This window comes from Leucopleurus acutus, assembly GCF_964270905.1.
Source record: "Leucopleurus acutus genome assembly, chromosome: 16".
Taxonomy (NCBI): domain Eukaryota; kingdom Metazoa; phylum Chordata; class Mammalia; order Artiodactyla; family Delphinidae; genus Leucopleurus; species Leucopleurus acutus.
Genome location: NC_139158.1, coordinates 4,500,095 through 4,514,964, shown reverse-complemented (window position 1 = coordinate 4,514,964; position 14,870 = coordinate 4,500,095). Strand labels below are relative to the sequence as shown.

The 14,870-nt window shown below is 43.0% G+C and overlaps 1 protein-coding gene across 2 annotated transcripts; it reads left to right on the top strand.

Moving 5' to 3' along the window:
* Positions 1-501: 501 nt before the first annotated feature.
* ZDHHC4 (zDHHC palmitoyltransferase 4) lies at positions 502-14,076 on the top strand. 2 transcript variants are annotated; one of them, XM_082857091.1, is made up of 8 exons: positions 502-553; positions 1,016-1,183; positions 1,845-1,968; positions 3,143-3,216; positions 3,718-3,896; positions 6,179-6,304; positions 8,035-8,279; positions 13,736-14,076. In XM_082857091.1, exons 2-8 carry the CDS (start codon positions 1,125-1,127, stop codon positions 14,024-14,026), a joined length of 1,098 nt encoding a protein of 365 aa, XP_082713217.1. In that variant the 5' UTR covers positions 502-553; positions 1,016-1,124; the 3' UTR covers positions 14,027-14,076. The 2 variants fall into 2 exon arrangements, with proteins under 2 accessions (XP_082713217.1, XP_082713218.1); XM_082857092.1 differs by having other exon boundaries at positions 1,016-1,209.
* The last annotated feature ends 794 nt before the right edge of the window (positions 14,077-14,870 follow it).

Here is a 14,870-nt window from a genome sequence, read left to right as displayed (position 1 = left end):
CCCAGGGGCAGGATGTTCAGAGGTGTTCTGAGACAGCAGGAGCAAAGACACTGGGACGGTTCAGACAGGTCCCAACGGTGTGATTGGCAGAAAGCAAAGCGAACTCTGTCCACCACTAAGACACAGGGTGTGAGCCCCTAGGTGTGCCTGCCCTGGGCCGCCCGGGGTCCCTGCTCGGCTGGGAGCCGAGCCATGACTGGGCTCTACCCAGGCCGGTGGGCGGCTCGGTCCGCTTCACAACAGCGGCGTCCTCGCCCGCACCAGGCCTGGGACAGTCTCTTTGTAAGATTTCTGGCAACGGCTCTATGAAGTTGGACCTCCCAGCCGTCAGACTTGACCACATTCTGGAGGAGTCAAGGCGGGAAGCGAAAGACTACTCCGAGGGTGCAGAACACGAGCCGCAGCTCCGCCCCACCGTCTGTCCGCACGCACCTCCGCCGGAAGTCGGCCTGGCCGATGGCGTCGCGTGATGACGTCACGGATCCACCGGAAGTCTGGGGACGCGCTCTAGAGGCGCGGACCAGGTGCGGCTGGCGTTAGACTGGTCTCGGCGGTAAGTCCGCCTCCACTGGGCTGTTAGATACCCGGGCTGGCACAGGGCCCTTCGTCTCCGTGTTTGACTCGCCCTTCCCCTTTGTGTATGGAGCTGCAGCCCCACCTCCACCCCTCCCGGCGCACAGATCTTCTGCACCTCCCATCCCCCCAACCCCGGTTTCGGCTCCCGGGGAAAGCGCCGGCCAGGCCCACCCGCTGGGATCTTCGGACGGAGAGTAGCATCGGGAATGCTTTTCTGTTGGGTCCCCAGCGTGGGCTCCTCAGGTATAGGGATAAACACCGAGATCCAAGGCTCCCGGGTTATTTCTTCCCAATGAGCTTTTTGTCTAGAAATCTTACAGCCCCGTACATCCTGCGGGGTCTCAACATCCCTTGACTTCCAAATTCTTTTACACAATGTATTCCGCCCCTGACTCCTAGCCTGTCATATTATGTGAGGGTTGAATTGATGTCTCCGCAGCCAGATCCAGCTTCCTAGAGGAGCCATGTCTCCTGCAGCTTTGGGTGCCACCTGTTGTGCCGGGCGCACGCCGCTGAACAAGAGGAGATGCCTTTTGGATTCTCCGTGAATGTTCGGAGGAGGAATGCCAGAGCTGCCGGCTGAAAACTATCCAAACAAAGGAAATATGTAGGCTGGGGACCCTGAATCACTTCGTGAGAATTGCTGCTCTTTGTTTCCTCTGCCTTATCTCGTGAGGATTTTCTAGTTTGGTTATCTTAATTGGAAGTTCTGCCCAGAACCATATCTGCCAAGGCCAATAGTAACCATTTCCAGTTTCTTAATACAGGCCTGTGTGTTGACTCTGGTCCCCCTGGGTGATCGCTGATTGTTGTGGTCACTGTCCTGGAGGGATCTTCATAGGACAGCGTGCCTGATCCTGGCAGGGGCCCCCTGACTGCCTCTGGTGGATGCTTGTTCCAAGAGCAATGTCAGCAGATTCTTTTGGTTACCTTCATATCAGTGTCATTGTGAATATTTGTATTCAGGGGAGTAAAAGACTGATTTATCGTTGTGGGAGGGAAGGGGGATGCATTTTGCATATTCTTCCCCACTTATTTTGGGATTTGCAGGCAGGAGATGCCACAAGGCAGACCACAGTGGTTTGATTAGGAAACTTTTGAAGGGTGACCAGGTGGGAAGCCCCACTGAGAGACAATTTGTGCTTGAAGGATGAAGAATCTGCTTGGAGTCACTTAGGGAATTGGAGTCACTTAGGGAATTGATGTCTGAGAATATGTGTTGGACTATATCCCTCAGTAATAGTCACACTCCTTCTGTTCCTTTGTAGCCCCAGGATGGACTTTCTGGTTCTCTTCTTGTTCTACTTGGCTTTTATGCTGATTGGTGTTGTTACGATCTGCATCTGCTCGAAAACCCATTGCTTTAAAGGCCTGGTCAGAAGAGGAGCACAGGTAACAGTGATGGTTGGAGACCACGGGATTTTGAATACCACCAGTCTAAAAGGCTCACCAATTTTCTGTCAGAACAAAAAAGAGATGCCATTTTTTATTCGTTCACTTGTCCTTTCATTTATGGCACTTGCGGTATATTCGAAAGTCTCTCTCTTTCTGTTTTTGTTACTGTTGAAAGTAATCTTTTTTAAAAAATTTATTTAATTTATTTATTTTCCCTTTTTTTGGGCTGTGTCGGGTCTTAGTTGCAGCACACAGGATCTTTGTTGAGGTGTGCGGGATCTCTTCGTTCCGGTACTTGGGTTTCTCTCTCTAGTTGCGGCGCTCAGACTTCTCTCTAGTTGTGGTGCGCGGGTTTTCTCTCTCTAGTCGTGGCACGTGAGCTCCAGAGCATGTGGGCTCTGTAGTTTGCAGCACGCAGGCTCTCTCGTTGAGGCTTGTGTGCTCAGTAGTTGTGGCACGTGGGCATGTGGAATGTTAGTTCCCCGATCAGGTAATGAACCCGCATCCCCTGCATTGGAAGGTGGATTCTTTACCACTGGACCACCAGGGAAGTCCCAAAAGTAATCTTTTGATGATGCTTTAAGAGAAGATAGCATTCTTAAGGTTGGCTGTTTTTCTCTAGAGTTGATGCCTGTAGTTGGGCATGGATGTGAGCAGTGTCTGCCTGGAGGGGCCTGATGGGTGAAACTGGGGGTAGCGTGAGTAGAAAGCTGAACATCGGGCTGCCCACACTCCTCCAGGGATCAAAGTGAGCAGAATTGGAGTGAGCAGCCTTGGGAAGCGGTTGGCCTGGTGGGGGGACCTGGGCTAATGCTCCGTGATCTGGAGGTGGACTCTGGAACCTAGGATTGAACCCAAGGCAGGGAAAGGCTACATTAACAGTTCACATCAGCATTACCTGATCCAGCCCCTCTGCTTACCTCTCTTTGCCTGAAGACCCCGACTTAATGCCTTGTTTGGGGTCAGGATGGAAATGGAGGAGTTGACATCATAGGAAGGCCAGCTGAGGGAAGCCCTCCTCTTTATTCTCACTTAAATCTCTTCTCTGCTCACATGCAGAAACATGCCTTAATATCACCAATATTGCTGGCTGAAAGAGAAGCATCTAATTTGTTTAGGAGTGGGGAGAAAGAGAAATGAAACTGAACCTTTCTCTTTTCTTTTGTTTCAGATAATTTCGTATATAATTCCAGAATGCCTTCGGAGAGCCATGCTAAGATTGCTTCATTACCTCTTCCATACACGGTATTTATATTTCAGAGTTTAAGTATTATCTTCTTTTCTGTTTCGATTATTAACTGTTGCTGTCCTTTAGCTCTAGGAGGTTCCTTGTTTGTTTCCAGCGTGATACAGGGAGGGATGCTGCAGGGATCAAGAGTCCTGGGTTCAGAACCTCTACTGACAGATAATCTGCCTTTTATCTCTGGGGTTTTGACATATCAAATTTTAAGTATCAATACTTAAAGAATGGGAAAGTATTGACGTGCGTTTCTGTAAAAAGAAATATATACTGATACTGAGACCTCAGTTCCCAACAAAGATGATGATGATAATAGATAACATTTATTGAGTACTTACTATGTGGTAGGCACTAGGTGAAATGTTTCACATGATTTCTAATGTAATTCTTACTGTTGTCTCAAACCCAAAGGAAGTGGTTGTCCGTTGGTTCACCTCCTGTAGTGTGGTGTGATTTTTTTCACAGAGAAGCCCCTGTGAACAAGTCATGTACCTGTGTCCTTTCAGAAACCACACCTTTGTTATCCTGCATCTCATCTTGCAAGGAATGGTTTATACTGAATACACCTGGGAAATATTTGGCCTCTGTCAAGAGCTGGAGTTCTCCTTGAATTACCTTTTTCTGCCTTATCTGCTGCTGATTGTAAACCTGTTTTTTTTTGCCCTAAGTTGTGAAACAAACCCTGGTAAGTTGAGGCTCTTAGTATAGAAAATGGGGACAGATCAACTGTCTGTCTCACTGGCAGTGCTACAAACAAGTAGTGATCCCTCCAAGGGCTTTGCAAAAAATTTGCTATGTAGGGTTTGCATGATCTTTCAGTTTTGAATGTTTTCTAGTTTTATTTTTTTCTTCTTTGTCCCACAGATTATTTAGAACTATTTAAACATTATCACTTAACTGTGTTATATACAGAGCTTGCCGTCTATATGAAACTGTTTCTTTTAAAGTTGTTACTGATATTTGCATTACGCCCAGGCATGTGGTCAGTTTCTGTAAATGATCCATGTGTTCTTGAAAAGAGTATTATATTTTCTAGTCCTTGGGCACAGGCAAAGATATAAGTCCATTAGATCAAGATGTTAATTATGTTCAGATTTTTATATTCATACTAATATTTTTGTTTGATTACTGAGAGAGGTATGTGATCTCATTCTGTTGGTAGATTTGACAGGTTTTTTCCTTCACATATTTTGAAGCTATTGTGTGTGTGTGTGTGTGTGTGTATAATAGTTATATATACTCATATTAGACGTATTCAAGTTTAGAATTAGTATCATCTCTTGAATCTTTTTTCAAAATACAGTGAGCCTCTTTGTTACTAGTAATACTCTTTGCTCTCAAGTCTCCTTTGTCTGATACTCATATTTATTATTACACTGTTTTTAGATATATACTTGCTAGGTATTTTTTTTTCCCATCCACTTATTTTAATAAATTAAATTTATTTATTTATTTATTTTAAATATTTGGCTGCATTGGGTCTTCATTGCTGTGCGTGGGCTTTCTCTAGTTACGGTGAGCAGGGCCTACTCTTCGCTGTGGTGCACGGGCTTCTCATTGCGGTGGCTTCTCTTGTTGCAGAGCACAGGCTCTAGCTGTGCAGGCTCAGTAGTTGTGGTGCACGGGCTTAGTTACTCCGCAGCATGTGGGATCTTCCCCCACCAGGGCTCGAACCCGTGTCTCCTGCGTTGGCAGGTGGATTCTTAAGCACTGCACCACCAGGGAAGTCCCCATTCCCTTATTTTAATCTTTTCTATCCTTGAAGGACCAAATGTCCATTAATTAATGAACAGATAAATAAAATGCGATATACCTGTTGGATGGAATGTTACTCAACCATAAGGAGGAATGAAGTACTTATACATCCTATAACATGGGTGGATCTTGGAAGCATTATGCTCAATGAAAGAAGCCAGATACAAAAGGCCACATATTGTATGATTCCATTTATATGAAGTATCCAAAAAAGGCAAATCCATAGAGACAGAAAATAGATTAGTGGTTGCCATGGGTTGTGGGATTAGAGAAATGGAGAATGACTGCTGAAAGGATTTCTTTTTGGGGTGATGAAAATGTTCTAAAGTTGATTGTAGTGGTGGTCGTACAACTCTGTGACTATAAAAACCACTGAATGGGGGCTTCCCTGTGGGCGCAGTGGTTAAGAACCCGCATGCCAATGCAGGGGACACGGGTTTGAGCCGTGGTCTGGGAAGACCCCACATGCTGCGGAGAAACTAAGCCTGTGTGCCACAACTCCTGAGCCTGCATGCCACAACTGCTGAGCCTCTGTGCCACATCTACTGAGCCCGCATGCCACAACTACTGAGCCCGTGTGCCACAACTACTGAGCCCGCAGGCCGCAACTACTGAGCCCGTGTGCCACAACTACTGAGCCCGTGCGCCACAACTACTGAGCCTCAGCGCCACATCTACTGAGCCCACCTGCCACAACTACTGAGCCCGTGCCCCACAACTACTGAGCCTGCACGCCACAACTACTGAGCCCACATGCTGCAACTACTGAGCCCGCGTGCCACAACTACTGAGCCCGTGCGCCACAATTACTGAAGCCCACGTACCTAGAGCCCGTGCTCTGCTACAAGAGAAGCCACCACAATGAGAAGCCCGTGCACCTCAACGAAGAGTAGCCCCTAAAAAAAAAAAAAAAAAAAAAAAGTAGCCCCTGCTCACGACAACTGGAGAAAGCCCATGCGCAGCAATGAAGACCCAATGCAGCCAAAAATAAATAATAAATAAGTTAATTAATTTTAAAAAAACAACATTGGATGGTACACTTTAAATGGGTGAATTGGGTTTATGAACTATATCTCAAAGCTGTTAATTTAAAAAATAAATTATTTGGAGTATTAAATACAGCAGTTTTAGTTGTGCTTTGCCTGGACAGATTGTGTGAACATCTGGTCCACTGTACTGCTCGAAACTGACACTTGTCCTTCCTTTTTTCAGGTACCATAACAAAAGCAAATGAATTACTCTTTCTTCAAGTTTATGAATTTGATGAAGGGATGTTCCCAAAGAACGTGAGGTGTTCTACTTGTGATTTAAGGAAACCAGCGCGATCCAAGCACTGCAGTAAGTCTGGTTCTGGCCCCTCCAGCTCTGCCCTCGCACAGCAGACAAGTGGGCTTCATCTGTAAGGGAATGTTACATAAATGTAGAAGCAGGGCCATTTGACCTCCAGACATGAGGCGGCCTCTGTTGGTAGGGGACAGTTAGATAGTGGTTTCTTTGAGATGCCTAGAGGTGAGGTCTTGTGTTCTCCTGTAGTGGGTAACCTTCAGCTCTGGGCAAAACAGCCCTTCCTTTGCCACATGGCAGTGCTTGCTGCTCAAGAGATGTTTCTGTAGGATGTTGTGTTTGCAGACTTCAGTCCTGGCAGAGCCTACTCTTCTGGGCAGTGGCCAAGATTCTAGATTAGTGCTGTCCAACAAAAATATAATGTGAGCCACCGATGTGATTTAAAATTTTCTAGTAGCCATGTTGCAAAAGTAAAAATAAATGGGAAAAATTTATTTTAATTATATGTCACTTAAGATAATCTAAAATACCATTTTAACATGTAATCAGTATAAAAATATCATTCGTGGATATTTTTATATTCTGTTTTCATACTAATTCCTTGCAATTCCGTGGTTTTTACATTTACAGTACATCTCAATCAATAGACACTAAATTTTTTTTTTTTTTTTTGTGGTACGCGGGCCTCTCACTGTTGTGGTCTTTCCCGCTGCGGAGCACAGGCTCCAGACGCGCAGACTCAGCGGCCATGGCTCACGGGCCTAGCCGCTCCACGGCATGTGGAATCTTCCCGGTCCGGGGCACGAACCCGTGTCCCCTGCCTCAGCAGGCGGACTCTCAACCACTGCGCCACCAGGGAAGCCCGACACTAAATTTTTATTGGAAATTCTTGATCTGTATTTAGATTTCATAAAACTTACAGTTGAAAGAGCTGATTCACATACCGAAGCTATTCTAGACATTCTTAAAAGTTTTTCAATGACTGAATCAGTACCAAGACATCATTTTTCTTGGGACTTCCCTGGTGGCACAGTGGTTAAGAATCCGCCTGCCAATGCAGGGGGTACGGGTTTGAGCCCTGGGCCAGAAAGATCCCACACACCGCAGAGCAGCTAAGCCCGTGTGCCACAACTACTGAAGCCCACACACCTAGAGCCCATGCTCTGCAACAAGAGAAGCCATAGCAATGAGAAGCCCGCGCACCGCAACGAAGAGTAGCCCCCACTCACCGCTGCTAGAGAAAGCCCGTGCACAGCAACGAAGACCCAACGCAGCCAAAATAAATAAACAAATAAATAAACCAGCATTTTTCTTTAATATCCATATCTATATTGACATAATGGTTCGTCTTTATCAGAAGAATTGATTTGACTTTAAAGCAAAAGCATCAGTTTTAAAATTATGTCTGTCCAAGTTAATAAGTTCACTAATTATCACTATAAGTTCACTAAAATTATGTCTGTCCAAGTTAATAAGTTCAGCATTATTCACATTGGATCTCAAAGGAGCAATGCATAATTGAAAAACAACTGCGAATTTATCAATATCAACAAAGTATTCTTTCAAGTTTCTCTTGTAGCCACATTTCAAGTGCTCATTACTCACATGTGGCTACTGTATTGGCTACTGTATTGTCCCCTTCGGTTCTGAAAGCTTGGTGACAGGAGCTGCCATTGACACTGCCAGCTCATCCTGCTAGTGTCAGTGTGTGAACTCTCGGTAGGAGTGCACGGTGTCATTATCAAGGATCAACGCAGGGTTGTGGCTCCCCCGTTTCTGTGCAGGTGTGTGCAACCGGTGTGTGCACCGCTTTGACCATCACTGTGTGTGGGTGAACAACTGCATCGGGGCCTGGAACATCAGGTACTTCCTCTTCTACCTCTTGACACTGACGGCCTCGGCTGCCACCATGGCTGTGGTGAGCACTGTGTTTCTAGTCCAGCTGGTGATGGTGTCGGACTTGTACCTGGAGACTTACATCAATGATTTTGGACACTTGCAGGTGGTTGACACTGTCTTTGTTGTTCAGGTAATTAATATTCAGGTAATTATGTTGTGGGCTGTATGTTTCTGACTTAAGGTTTAAAAATTGGAAAAAGGGCATTTGTTTTCTGAGTCAAAACGTGAAGGCATTCCTTTTTAAAAAAATTGATATATAATTTTTAAAAATCAATATATAATTCACACACCATAAAATTCACCCTTTTAAAGTGTACAGTTCAGTGGTTTAAGTATATTCACAGAACCACATAACCATCACCACAATCTAATTTCAGAACATCTCATCATCTGCAAAAGAAACTCTTATCTATTAGCAGTCACTCCCCATCCCCTTTTTCCCCAGACCCAGGCAGCCACCAGTTTACTTTCTGTCTTTATGGGTTTGCCTTTTCTGGTCATTTCACATAAATGGAATCATACAATATGTAGCCTTTTGAGCTGGTTTCTTTCACTTAGTGTAATATGTTCAAAGCTCATTCATTTTGTAGCATGAATCAGTGCTTCATTCCTTTTTATGGCTAAATAATATTCTGTTGTAATCATTTGAGGAACCACCACACTGATTTCCAAAACATTTGCATCATTTACATTCCCACCAGCAATCTATGAAGGTTCCAATTTCTCCACATTCTTAACAATACTTGTTATTATCTTTTTTTTTATTATAGCCATATAGTGGGTATGAAGTGATACCTTACTGTGGTTTGATTTGCATTTACCCTAATGACTAATGATATTGAGCATCTTTTCATGTGCTTATTGGCCATTAGTATATCTTCTTTGGAGAAGAAAGTTTAAGGGAGAAGCAGCTCATTTTTATTTGGGTTGTCTTTTATTCTTGTGTTGCAAGAGTTCTTTTTTGTATTCTGGACACTTGACTCTTATCAGATACAGGATGTACAAATATTTTCTCCCATTCTGTTGGTTGTCTTTTCACTTTTTTGATAGTTTTCTTTGAAGCACAGAAGTTTTAAATTTTTTTTTTTTAGAAGTTTTAAATTTTGATGTTCAATTTATTTTTTCTTTTGTTGCTTTTGCTGTAGTGTCATAGCTAAGAAATCATTGCTTAATCCAAGATCATGAAGATTTACACTTAAATATTCTTTAAAGTATTTTATAATTTTAGCTCTTACATTTAGATCTTTAATCATTTTGAGTTAATTATTATTATTATTATTTTTTTGCGGTACGCGGGCCTCTCACTGTTGTGGCCTCTCCCGTTGCAGAGCACAGGCTCCGGACACGCAGGCTGAGCGGCCATGGCTCACAGGCCCAGCCGCTCCGCCGCATGTGGGATCCTCCCGGACCGGGACACGAACCCGCGTCCCCTGCATCAGCAGGTGGACTCTCAACCACTGCGCCACCAGGGAAGCCCCAACTTTATTCTTTAGTTTGTGGATATCCAGTTGTTCCAGCATCATTTATTTATTTATTTATATTTTTGGCTGCGTTGGGCCTTCGTTGCTGCACATGGGCTTTCTCTATTTGCAGCAAGCGAGGGCTACTCTTTGTTGTGGTGCACAGGCTTCTCATTGCGCTGGCTTCTCGTTGCAGAGCATGGGCTCTAGGTGCACGAGCTTAGTTGCTCCATGGCATGTGGGATCTTCCCAGACCAGGGCTCGAACCCGTGTCCCCTGCGTTGGCAGGTGGACTCTTAACCACTGTGCCACCAGGGTAGTCCCCCAGCATCATTTATTGAAAAGACTATTCTTTGCCCATTAATTTACCATAATGTGAAAGTCAAAGCCATTCTTTAAAAACTCATTTGATTGCTAAAAGATTTCTATTTCATTTATGGGAAATGGCTTACGAGCAGTCTTTTTTTAGGTAACTGCCTAATTCTCCTTGAGTGTTTTTTTCCTTTTGTTTCAAAGAAAATAAAATGAGCAAGTGGGACGTATTAAATGAATGCAAGGTTGGTTCAATATTGGGAAATTGATTAGTATCTTATACAGCATTATTAAGTATTAGGAACAATGATATTATTTCTCTAGATGCTGAAAAGCCTGTCAAAAAATTCAATACCCATTATAATAAAAGCACTTAGAAAATAGGAATTGAAGGATATTGTCTTAATATGATAAAATACACACATAGTCCTAAAGCCTGCATCTTTCTTTTTAACTCTTATTTTAAAATAATGATAGATTTACAGGAGGTTACAGGAATCCTGTGCACCCCTAAGCTCCTCTCCCCATGCCAGAATCCCTGTGCAACCACAGCACAAAAGCAGGAAATTGACATTGGCACAGTCCACAGTGTCAGTTATATATGTGTTCGTTTGTGTTGTGTGTGTAGCTCTGTGCAGTTTGTCACATGTGTAGCTTTGCGTAATTGCCACCACAACTAAGGTGCTCTTCTGTCCATCACCACAGACTCCCTGTGTTATCCCTGATACCCACATCCTCCTCCTCCCCACCTCCCTAATGCCTGGCCACCATTCATCTGTTTTCTATCTTTGTTATTATGTTATTTATTGTTACATACATGGAATCCTACAGTAGCATTTTGTGATTGGTTTTTTTCACTCAGCACAGTTTCCTTGAGATTCATCCTAGTGGTTGCATGTATCAGTAGTTCATTCCTTCTTACTGCCGTATAGTTTTCCGTGGTGAGAATGGATCGCAGTTTGTTTAATGAGTTAGCCTTTGAATGACATTTGGGTAATTTCCAGTGTTTGGCTGTCACTAACGAGGCTGCTATGAACATTGGTTTAGAAGCTGCTGTGTGAAAAGAAGTCTTCAGTGTGATTGTTGGGTTGTATGGTAAGTCCATTTTAAGTTTTGAAAAGGAGAACCACACTGTTTTGCAGAGTGCTTGTACCTTTCTACATTCTCCTCCCCAGGGACTGGGGAGTAAGTGGTTTCTCTGCATCTTTGCCAGGTTTATCACTGATTTTCACTTCAGCTGTTCTCATAGGTATGTCATGATACCTCCTTGTTGTTTTAACCTTGAGTAGTTTTTATTCTCAAGTTTTTTCCCAATTATGTAAATTTGTAATCATACTGAAAAGTTAAAAGAATAACAGAGTGACTACCCATATACCTTCCACCTAGATTTTAAAATTGTTAACATTTTAATCTGTTTTCTTTCTATACGTGTGTATATATTTCTCCGTATTATTAGAAATAAGTTGGAGACGATGTTGCTTCACCCCTAAATACCTGAGCATGCATTTTTTCAGAATGTCAACATTCTCATACGTATCTACAATTCTATTATTCCATGTAAGAAAAGTAATAATAAATCTATATACTCTCTAGTCCATATTCAGATTTCCCCGTTGTTTCAAATATGTCTTTTATAGCTCTTCTACCTCCTTGAACCAGATTCCATTTTATAGTTATGCATTACATTTGAATATTATGTCCTTTTATTCTAAAATAATGCCCCTGCTTTTTTTCCATTAAATTGACGTTTAGTAGTCTAGTTATCTTTTAAAATGTCCCATGTTCTAGATTTTTCTTTTCCTAATTGTCATCTAATTTTTCTCTTTCTTTATATTAGTGTAAACTGGAAGTTAGTTCTAGAGCCTTGATTAGATTCAAGTTAAATGTTTTTGGCAAAAATGCTTCCTAGGTGGGATGTGTATTTCATAGTGCATCCCATCAGGTGACATAGGAGCAGTGAAGCCCAGGTTGATTCATTGGTTTACGGAGGTGACCACCAGTTCCCTCCACTCGTGAAGTGCATTTTCCCCTTTGCAATGGGTAATCTTGTGTATATGGTTTTGTTTTTGTATTTAGGACTTTCTTTAGGATAGATTTCCAACAACATAAATACTGGGTCAAAGACTGACAACATTTATAAGTCTTCCGATATTTACATATGTTGTCAAATTGCTTAAAACCTGTGGTTAGAGCAGTGTGTAAGTGTTCCTTTCACTGTATAACAGCAGGCATTGATGATGCCTGGGATGGGAAGTGCTTCTAGTTTGACAGAATATGGTTTACCCTTTTTTACAAATTACATTTCTTTCATTACTTTTGATTACTTTCCTTGTCTGTCAGTCATTGGTATATCTTTTTTTGTGAATTCTGCCCTTTAATTGTTTACCTATTTGATATTAGAATAACTTTTGGTTTGAGGTCTTTGGATAATAATGGTAGTTCATTCTTGTTATATTTGTTTTCTGTTTGTGTGTCTCATTTTTTGTTGTTTAAAAAGCTTTAGACATTCTTCCTCATCGAATCTGTCTCTTTTCTTTGTAACTTCAGTTAGCAAGTCTCCCCCTTCGGGAGTTTTGATGGAGTTTTGATGAGTATCTACTTCTTTTCTGCTAACTTTCAAAAATATTGAACTTTTTCAGAATTATTTGTCTATCATAAAAACGAACTTATACAAATTCAAGTAGTCCAGAACTTTTAGGGGTCGGGGGAGGTGGGAAAAATAAGTGAAGGTAGTTATTCCAGTTGAAAGATGAATAAGTCCTGGGAATGTAACGTACAGCATGGTGACTGTAATTAACAATACTGTATTGTACATTTGAAAGTTGCCAGGAGAGTAGCTCATAAAGGTTCTCAACACACACACACAAATTGTAACTGTGAGGTGACAGATGTGTTAACTAACGTTATTGTAATCATTTCATTATATAATATATATAATCATTATGTTGTATATTACATGCACCTTAAACTTTCATAATGTTACATGCCAATTATATCTCTACAAAGCCGGGGGGGGGGGGGAGAAGAAAATTTAAAACATCTTGGACAAAAATAAAATATAAACTGGGAATTATTCCCCTCCCCTCCCAACAGTTTCATTCTCCAGAGACAACCACTTTTATAGTTTGGTGTACATTTCAGGCTTTTTCTCTATGTTTATTTATATGGCCATACACTTTCATGGAGTTAGTTTTGTTTTTACACAAATAGGATTCCATTGTGATTTTTGCATTTTGTCTTTCTTGTTGGGCAATATATTACCAACATCTTTTCCAAATTAGTACATAGACACTGACCTAATTTAAAGGCTCCTTGTTGTTCTATAGTATGACTATCCCAGAGTTTTACTCTTCCTCCTGGATGGACATTTAACTTGTTTCTTTTGGGAAGAGGGGCTATTAAAATCAGTGCTACAGTGAATACCCTTGTACATGTATTTCTGTGGTCGTATTGTTTTCAGAGAGAGATTGATCTCTTCTGTCCGTCTGGACTTTATGTTGATGCATGAACTAAGATCTACATTCATTTCTCTGTTTATTTTCTGAATAGCTAACTGGCATCATCTCCTGAGTGTCCTTCCCCTTTTCCTTCAATGCACACACTTAATTTATCCCATATGAAATTCTTCCTGGGAGGTTTGTCAGTGCTGTTTTTGGTTCTGATTTTGTGTTCAGTGGGTCAGATGTGTATGGAGGTGGGGGAGCTGGGAAGGCAGTTATGAAGTGTATATGGACGTGACCATGGCCGGTGGTTCCTGACCCCGACTCGTGTCACAGCCTAGCTGCCTAACGTGCTGCTTCTTCTTTGCCCCCAGTACCTGTTCCTGACCTTCCCGAGGATTGTCTTCCTGTTGGGCTTTGTTGTGGTGCTGAGCTTCCTCCTGGGGAGCTACCTGTGCTTCTGTCTGTACCTGGCCGCTACCAATCAGACCACTAACGAGTGGTACAGAGGTGCCCGAGCCTGGTGCCAGCATTGCCCCCACGTGGCCTGGCCCCCGTCAGCAGAGCCCCAGGTTTACCAGAACATTCACTCCCGTGGGCTTTGGATCAACCTTCGCGAGATCTTTCTACCTGCTGTTGCACATTATGAGAGAAAGAAGAAATAAGAATGGGAAGAGTGTTACTGCCTTTTAAATATAGTATATGTTTATTTATACATATGGATACTTTCTTCTTTTTTAAAAAATTTTTATTTATTTATTTGGTTGCGTTGGGTCTTCGTTACTGCACGTGGGCTTTGTCTAGTTGTGTCGAGCGGTGGCTTCTCTTATTGCGGAGCACAGGCTCTAGGTGCGCGGGCTTCAGTAGTTGCGGTCATGGGCTCTAGAGCGCAGGCTCAGTACTTGTGGCGCACGGGCTTAGTTGCTCCGTGGCATGTGGGATCTTCCCGGACCAGGGCTCAAACCCGTGTCCCCTGCACTGGCAGGCTGATTCTTAACCACTGCGCCACCAGGGAAGTCCTGGATACTTACTTTCTAAGCATTGGTTTATTTCTTTTTTCCCAGTTTCCACTGTGTTTATGAATTGGCTCTCAGTAGCTAAGGAAGGGAAGGGAAAACTAGTGTTTACTGAGTGCCTAAGCTTTGCCAGGTGCCATGCTAATAAACCCTGGGGCAGAAATACCCCTTGCTCATCCTCTGTTCATTCAGCCGGCTGGAGTGGAGCATCTCTAAAGTCCTGGTGCCAAGGGGCTCAAAGGTGAATTCCCAGAGGTTCCAGTTAACCTTGGTCTCCCACTGGGCTCCTGGACAGGAGGGGCCTTATGGCTGTGTCCCCTGATATGCAGGAGGGTCTCTGTGACTTGAAGTTGTCTCAGCTGCACCCTCTTTAATGTCCTTTCCATCTTTCCCTGGGAAAGGCCTTGGCTTTTTTCATCTCCTTGACCACACCCAGCATCCTCTCCTAGGCCCACCCTCAGGCCAGAATGGACCTTTTACAGAAGGCTCATTC

What these genes read in the sequence shown, in the direction of transcription:
- ZDHHC4 (XM_082857091.1), top strand. Translation starts at nt 1,125, where the DNA reads ATGTTCGGAGGAGGAATGCCAGAGCTGCCGGCTGAAAACTATCCAAAC. An exon ending in AGCGCGATCCAAGCACTGCA is followed by an intron (nt 6,305 to 8,034) that starts GTAAGTCTGGTT and finishes GTTTCTGTGCAG; the next exon opens with GTGTGTGCAACCGGTGTGTG. An exon ending in ACACTGTCTTTGTTGTTCAG is followed by an intron (nt 8,280 to 13,735) that starts GTAATTAATATT and finishes CTTTGCCCCCAG; the next exon opens with TACCTGTTCCTGACCTTCCC.